Here is an 8213-nt window from a genome sequence, read left to right as displayed (position 1 = left end):
ATATATATATATATATATATAAAATAAAACCACTGGGATTAGTGTATCCGTAATGATATTTTTCTTTCTACCCGTTCGATTAATGTATTTTCAGTGATATGAGTGAAAATTAAAATTATGTTCATTTTATTAATTTGAGTTTAAAATTTAAATTTTATTATAATAAATTTTTTTTAAAATTAGTCACATTTAATCTTTTTTATTATAATAAAAAATTTTCATATAAAATTATATCTCAACTTAAATTAAAAATTTAAATTAATAAACGGATTATACATTATTATTTATAGAGTAGACTCTTAGTTTTATTGGTATTAATCGGTCTTAAAATTTTCAAAATCTCAACTGGGATGAGGACAAAATGATACTAATGATTCTTTTTTATCTTAAAAAATAAAAATAAAAATAAAAAGAAAGAAAAGTGGTTTAAGAACAACCGTAACATCATCACAATATTTTGCCACTGATTTTCTTCATTCATTCCTTTCTTCCTGTCTTTCACTCCCACCTACTGCCATACCAACTCTTGACCTTCCTCAAAGCAAGCTTCTTTTTTTCCACTGTAAGTTTCTCTCTCCTTCTCCACACTTTGCTTGGTTTTTATGCTCATGCTCGAATGTTATTGATCTTGGAAAAATTCCTTCACAACCCAACAATGTTGGGCAGGTGTGGATTTGGAACCAGAAGCTGCAATGTATTTTTGATCATCAAGTAGCTGGTTTTTGCTATATCAAAAGAAATATATCTCTCTTTTGTGTTGACCTGCTATTTGTATTTTCTCTGTCTCTCTTTAGTTTATGCATTGAATTCCTCACAGTGGCTTTGACATATACCCAAATGAAGAATCAAAATGAATAAATATATATATATATATATATTCTTATTACTGAAAGGTTATAGTGAATAATTAAAAGCATATTTTTTCCATTTTTCTTTCTAGCTTTCTTGGAAAACAAACGGTGAAGTAAATTCAAACAGGGGAGATTCTTTTTCATTTCTTCATGGATTCGTTTAATCAGAGAGCGGGATTCCGTTACAATCTCAACTCAAACACAATAAGTGACGATGATGATCATCACAGAAACGGAGAAGAGTCCGAGTTTGCAGGAGTTCTTGAAATCTATGTCCATCACGCTAGGAACATTCACAACATATGCATATATGAAAACCAAGATGTGTATGCAAAATTTTCTCTCACTTACAATCCAGATGAGACTCTCTCTACCAGAATCATCAATGGAGGTGGGAAGAACCCGGACTTCAACGAGAGCCTGAGGATGAAAATCTCGCAGCTCGACGCGGTCCTCAAATGCGAAATCTGGATGCTTAGCAGAGCTAGAAACTACATGGAAGATCAGCTTCTGGGATTTGCTCTTGTCCCGATTTCACAACTTGTTGGAAAAGGAAAGTTGACACAAGATTATAGCCTATCTTCTACTGATCTTTTTCATTCCCCGGCCGGGACTGTCCATTTGACACTTTCTTTGAACACATCTTTGCCTGTCAGTCCCTCACTCAATCCACTATCCGAATCGCCTGCTAGTTCATCCATTACTTCTGAGGTTGTCCTGCTCGATCGGAAGGCATCGGAGGTGATGCTAGACCCGGTCGAGTATTCGAGGATTGAGTTTCCTGATATCAGTGTGGTGAGGGAGAATCAGCAGATGGTTTCCGAGTATTTTGATTTGGCCACGCGTGGTTCGGTTAATTCCAAGCCCGGATCTAGTAGTGTTGCCTCGTTTCTTCATCTCGGGGTGTCTCCTCAGTCCGTTGACGACTGCGAGATGACTGTTAATTCGTCCGAGGAAACTCATAGTGGTGATATTGTTTCCTCTCCTAATGGGAGTAGCATTCAGAATTCTGGCTTCTTTAGCTCCACCACAACAAGCTTGAGTGGCGACAGAAATTCGGGTGATTCAATTGAGAAGAAGAACCGAGTGGCTGGTGAATCATCGATTTCTGTCAACGCTTCCTTAACCGCGGAGGCAGCAAACCATGGGACTATTACTTGTTGCCCCGACACTCCGACTTCGAAGAAGGGAAGGGAAATCGGAGATGAGAAGGACTCGAATTTCTCGAGCACAGGAGAGGAGGATAACAAGAAAGAAGGGAAAAATCCGGGTTCTGCTCAATTCGGTCAAGTGTTCTCGGGCCAACTTGGGAATATGAATCTTGAGGCCGAGCAGTCTGCAATGCAGCAGCAGATAGTGGACATGTACATGAGAAGTATGCAACAATTTACCGAGTCCTTGGCAAATATGAAGCTTCCAATGAACCTTGACAAGGCGGAACATGAAGACCATAGTCATGACATGATTCGAAACCGTAACAACAAGCTAGAAGTCGAGAAAAAGAAGGACGGATCGCGGGTTTTCTACGGTAGCAGAGCCTTCTTCTGACTGCTAATTGATGCTGCAAATAAGTATTTATGACAGTAAGTTTATGTTTAGCGGCAGTACATAGAGTCTAATTTATCAAAAATCTTCTTAAGTTTAAATCGGCTTCGTAGTATTTACTATTATACAGTTATTGATGTGAATAGTTGCTTAAATTCACATATATTTGTTTTAGTAATTATCACGACTAGTACATGTTACAGTCCTTGCAGAGTTATGGGAATGTGATTTCCCTTGTGTTTTGCTTTGCAATTAAGTTTGGTAAAGTATTTCTTTATGTATTGTTCCTAACAATTCATTTCTATTTGTACTGGGGTTAGTGGCAATTATCTTGTTATATTGGACTTTTTCTATGAATTAGTTTAAAAGCATCAAGAATTTACGTGGCATAAATACTGGCTTACTTCTTCTGTATGTTCTACTTTCCTTCTGTTTCCTATAAAATTAACCAAAACCTATGAGGCAATTGCTATATCTAGCATTGTCTTTAAGCTCCAAAATTCAAATTCTCCAAGGATATCTTCGCTACATAGAAGCAGGTAGTGGCAATTTTTTCAATTGTCGCGGCACACCGTTTTTAACCGTCATATTTAAATAAAATCCTACTAAATTGTCATATTTTTCTTAATGAGGTGTTAATTTTTTCGAATTGACGGTCAAAATCTGTATCTTATTAATAAGGTATTTTTCATAATGTGCCGCTGAATTCTCCACATTCATATTTCTTATTTACACTTAGCATGAGCTTGAGACCTTATATATATATGTATATATATGTATATATATTAATCATCTCTGGAAATGTTTGAAAAATGGCGTGAGACACTATATATATGTCCTAAAGCATAAAGAAAGCAAACCCTTTTGTTGAAAGCTCAAACCGGTGATTATTTTCTTGAACTATTTGGATTTGGTTAGATTTGTCAATATATCTTTCATCCTACACTCTTTTCTAGCTTTTGTCATCTTCCCTTGTAATGGTTCACCTATTTGTGCTTTTGCTTGGGAACACTTGTTTTGGTGGGTCAATTTTTCCACCAAAAAAAGTACCTTTTTCAATTGCATACCCAATTGAATTATTATTAATTTTTCGTTTTGTCTTATTAAAAATATAAGAATAATAAACATAGAATGGGACATACTCAAATAATCTCGTTTGCGATTGCAATAGGACCGATTCAAACTCAAGATTGTATCGAGCAGAAAGAACAGCTTTTATCACCCCTTACCAATTTTTCAATTTTTTCTTTTCGTGTGGCTAATAACAAAAATTCGAAAAACGTATTTTGTTTGTAACTTAATTTAAACGGATGTCGATTGATGTGAACTTATGCTTGCAATAAAAACGTCTGGAAATTGTAATTTGTGTATTTGTCAAAATAAAGGAATAATGAGCCAAAGTCATGGTCGTACTACTTTGAAAGGATAATGAAGCCCCCAAGTCATCATCGAGGATTGAATAACATACATAGAAAAGGGAAACTTTATCTTATAATTCACGTTTCCTCGTTTAACATCATGCATAGTAATTAGTAGGTGGTCGAGAAAAGATTCCAAAATTTTCAGCACAATGTGCTTCACATTGCTGAAAGCACTACTCTAAAAAAATGGGCCGAGCACTTTTCCATTTGATTAAAAAAAAAAGAAAAAAAATTCTGAAAGAGATTATATATTCATAACAAATTCAAGGTATACATTAAGTTGAATACTACTTTTGAAGTCTAATTTATTCATAGCACTATTTGTGTACATAAATTACGATCTCGTTCATTTTATCGATTTGAGTTTAGAATTCAAGTTTTGCTACAGTAAAAAATTTTTAAAAAAATCACATCTAATTTTTTTGTTAGAGTAAAAAACTCTCATATAAAATCACATTTCAACTCAAATCAGCGAACTAAATGAGCTCTAAATTTTTTTTTTCTCTCTTTTCTATTTTTTTCTATTACATAAATGGTCTATTCGAATACCAACCTTTTTTTAAATAAATGATTTTCCTCCAATTCACGCGTGTAAGAGCCAGCATCAAGAATCTTTCACACCTTGATTTTGAAGTATGATTCATGATTCTTTACATTATTTTTCTCTCACAAAGAACACACGTAAAACGAGAATAATTCTGAATCTATAAATCAAACGTCTACTAAGTTTGAATTAGAGAATTAAAAAAAAACGAAAGAAAATCCTTCGTTTGATGTGATTACGTGTATAAACTAAATCGTAACGTGAATTTAGGCCTCGTTCATTTCACCGATTCGAGTTTTCAGTTTTAGGTTTCTACAGTAAAAAGCTCTCAGAAAATGTCACATCTAACTTTTCCTGCTACAGTGAAAAGCTCTCAGAAAATGTTACATCTCAATTCGAATTGAAAACTCGAATCCGCAAAGTGAACGAGGCCTTAGTAAAGAATTCAACATTCTTGTTCATTCAAATTTCAAATTGATAAGCCAAAAATTATACATTTGACCACTTCATTGAGCAAAGAATTTATCTTCCTTCAACCAAAGGCAACTTAGGCTAAATCAAGATTTACCAGCAATGAGAGACCAAGCTACTTATGCCCGAGCCCCTCAACTTTTTAATTATTTAAAATAAATATTAATTTTTATATAAATATTTTATTTACAACTGATAAAAACCTGCCATAGTTTTTATTAATTCTTAAATTTACTTAAATAATTGTTGCACTTAGTAGCATCCCCTAACGAAAAGTCATAGCTTCGTCAGTATTGCCAGCAATGCATACAAAAGTAGCATTTTGTTTGTGTTTATTTATGATTGCATGCCTTTACTTAGCTTAACATGTCAAAGTTGTTCGCTTAATCTCTTTGACGTGGAAGATAAAACTTAAACCTTTAAAACAGAAAAATAGAGATCCGTTCATTTTACTGATTTGAGTTTAAAATTTAAGTTTTGTTACAGTAAAAAATTTTTAAAAATAGTTATATCTAATTTTTTTACTTCAGTAATAAGCTCTCACATAAAATCACATCTTAACGCGAATTAAAAACTCAAATCAACGAACTAAACGGGTCTCAAATTTTATATAATTTCCCAACATGCCAAAACTGTAAGAAGGAAAGACGAGAACCCAGGGGCGAGTTTAGGATTGGTGTATAAGAAACAGTTACGTAAACTAATAAACAGTGCTGACTATCTAACACGTAAGAAATACCAAAAAAAGGTTTCAAAACGATTTTCTTATCAAAATTTTGAAAAGAAACAAACAATACCAACTTATTGCATTCACAATATTCCACCAATTTTCAACAACTGATCATTCTTTTTTTTTTCTTTGGTAAGAACTGATTGTAAACTAAATAACACACGTAAATTGAGAATGATTCTGAATCATAATTCGTACCATGATTTGAATAATAGTTCGTAGTTCGCTACAGTATTTTTTCTCACAAAAAATATACGTAAATCGAGAATAATTTTAAATTATGATTCTGAATCTATTACCAAACGTCCACTGGTCACTACCAAATAAATAATAAAGTGTAGAATTTATTTAATAATTTATTAAATTAAATCTTTGTTTTTTTTACTTGATTGAATTTTGATTCAAAAGAAAGAAAGCATGGAGCTGAAATATATACGGAAATAGTAGAAAATAGGTCAATATGAAAAGCTTAAGAAAGTATATAGGTCAATTTTTAGTTTTAGAAATTAATAGGTCATAACTTGTCAAGTTATGGTTCATAACCAGATAAGTTATGGACAAACTTGTTAAGTTATGATTCATAGCCAGACAAATTATGGACAAAAACTGTGAATTATGGACAATAACTTGTCAAGTTATAGTTCATTACAAGACAAGTTATTGACAAAAATAGTAATTTAGCATATTTATTAACTTATGTAAACTATTGACCTATTAATTTTAATTTATCTCAAGTCTCAGCCTATTTCCCTCTTTCTCCCAAATGTATATAACTCACTCGGGATGTCTTTTAAAGAATTTCGTGGTATGATTAAATCGAATACGCCCTTACGAAATAATATTCAACCACTAGTGAATCCTCAAGTACACTCTTATTCAATATTTGTTTAATTACTCTTTTACCCGCTGCAATGGAAGCATTGGGATTCTAATCGTGGTTGGTTTGACTTGTGGAATCGCATGTTAATTTGCCACACTGCGGCAATCGTAGGCATTACAAAAGATGTTCGAAATGGAATCCCAAGATATGATACAGGAAAATTTGCAATCCCCAAAGTTTAAAAAAAAGTTAGAGATCAAATAATTCGAAGTCCTTTCACTTAAATTTTAAGCGAATTGCGTAAATTTGCATTCAGGGGAGGAAAAAAAAAAGATATAGTGAACATTGAACTGATCATATAAGCCCAACAAAAATAATCTAAAATTACAAGTGAACATGAGAGATCATTGAGATCAAGTACCACGGTAATTTTCAGGTTAATTTACTTCCTTACCATCTTCAATGCATGAAGTCCTACGTAATGATGAAGTGCCAAATGCCTCATGCGTTATTTAAGCATAATGAATTTTAGGATAGAAATCATTTTTGATCATATGTCAAATCCAATAATTAACCCCTGATTTACGTTCCATAATTTATCTCTTAGCAAATAGATATAAACGATAAGTGAGTTAATTATATTTCGAATAGATAACAGGCTGGCCATATAAGAATTTTCAAAATAATTAAAGAGGCTAAAATAATTAAATTATACTCATTACTCAAAAAGAAGCAAAACAAAAGAAAACAAAATTTTAATAAGAAGCAGTTACCTTGCCAACCAAGCAACCTATTCCCTCCCAAGGATGACTAGGGCAAAGCAGGGCATTTGATTCTTGTCCCTGAAAAACCAAATCTGTATAATTTCTTTGGGCACTAGCTTATGATTTCTAACAACATTGATCCACTTATTTGTCAAAACATAAGAACTACTAGTATTGTAGTCCCACTTCCTCAAATGCATCGTCGTTATATCCAACTCCGAACATGGCTCGATAACCTTCACATCAAAGCCTTTAGTATTCTTGGCGATCTCCGTCTTCTCCTCCTCGCTCAGAAAATCGTCCGAACCCAGCTTCTTCAACGGCATTGAAAGCCGGCTCTGCTGCGGCTCCAGATCACTCTGGTACAGTTGCTTCTGGAGAATCAGTCTCGCTGCAGCTTGGTGGTGATCATGATCATCAGCACCGTCCCGTCCTTGCAGTTTCACCACCAAAGCCCTAAGATTTTCCGGCATGCCCGGTGGCGGGTTCGGTCCATCTATCACCACGGTCTTCGTCGGCTTCCTCTCCACCTTCTTCTTCTTTGTTGTTCCGGAGTTTTCCTTCTGATCAGTTTTAATATCCGACAAGTGGCTCCTGGCGGCCTTCTTTCGCTCTCTCTTCCTCTCTCCAGGCGATACATCATCAATTTCTAAGTTGGTTTTATTCTCTAGCACCGGTGTATCTACGTATTGCACCTTTATCTTCTTTGGCGTGGTAAAGTACGGAGCAGTACTAGCGGATTTCATGTCGTTTTTGGCGGACCCTTGGCCGGCATTAATGGACAAATTGTCCATGAGGTTGGGGAGGTAATTGGTAGTATTCTTGGGACTGATTTTTTTTCTTGTGGGCTTCTTGGGAAAAGTTGGATCGTGATCATCAATAGGAATGGGATGTTCTTCTTCTGATTCAGCAATCTTTAAACAGAGCTCCACCATGTAGGAAAAGTGATCAGCCATGATGTTCTAGAGAAACTATACTGGAAAGAAAAGAGAATGCGGAGAAAACTTATATTGAAAAGAGAAACTGGTTGAACAATTTGAATGAGGTTTTTGAGGTGTTGGCTGGGA

The 8213-nt window shown here is 34.3% G+C and overlaps 2 protein-coding genes across 2 annotated transcripts; one reads left to right on the top strand and one right to left on the bottom strand.

Annotated features, from left to right (window-relative positions):
- The first annotated feature begins 477 nt into the window (after positions 1-477).
- Positions 478-2476, top strand: LOC21386135. Its single transcript, XM_010090899.2, has 2 exons — positions 478-562; positions 941-2476. The coding sequence occupies exon 2, from the start codon at positions 1002-1004 to the stop codon at positions 2397-2399; it is 1398 nt and encodes a 465-aa protein (XP_010089201.1). The 5' UTR covers positions 478-562; positions 941-1001; the 3' UTR covers positions 2400-2476.
- A 4696-nt stretch (positions 2477-7172) lies between these two features.
- On the bottom strand, positions 7173-8102 carry LOC21386134 (B3 domain-containing protein At2g24670). The gene has a single exon (XM_010090898.1). It carries the CDS (start codon positions 8100-8102, stop codon positions 7173-7175), a length of 930 nt encoding a protein of 309 aa, XP_010089200.1.
- Positions 8103-8213: the final 111 nt, after the last annotated feature.

The sequence above is a fragment of the Morus notabilis genome, unplaced genomic scaffold, assembly GCF_000414095.1.
Source record: "Morus notabilis unplaced genomic scaffold, ASM41409v2 Scaffold2354, whole genome shotgun sequence".
Classification (NCBI taxonomy): Eukaryota; Viridiplantae; Streptophyta; class Magnoliopsida; order Rosales; family Moraceae; genus Morus; species Morus notabilis.
The sequence above is the reverse complement of the archived record's forward strand: the minus strand, read 5'-3'. Positions and strand labels throughout refer to the sequence as shown.

Excerpts from the sequence above, each read along its gene's own strand:
- LOC21386135 (XM_010090899.2), top strand. The coding sequence starts at position 1,002 with ATGGATTCGTTTAATCAGAGAGCGGGATTCCGTTACAATCTCAACTCA.
- LOC21386134 (XM_010090898.1), bottom strand. The coding sequence starts at position 8,102 with ATGGCTGATCACTTTTCCTACATGGTGGAGCTCTGTTTAAAGATTGCT.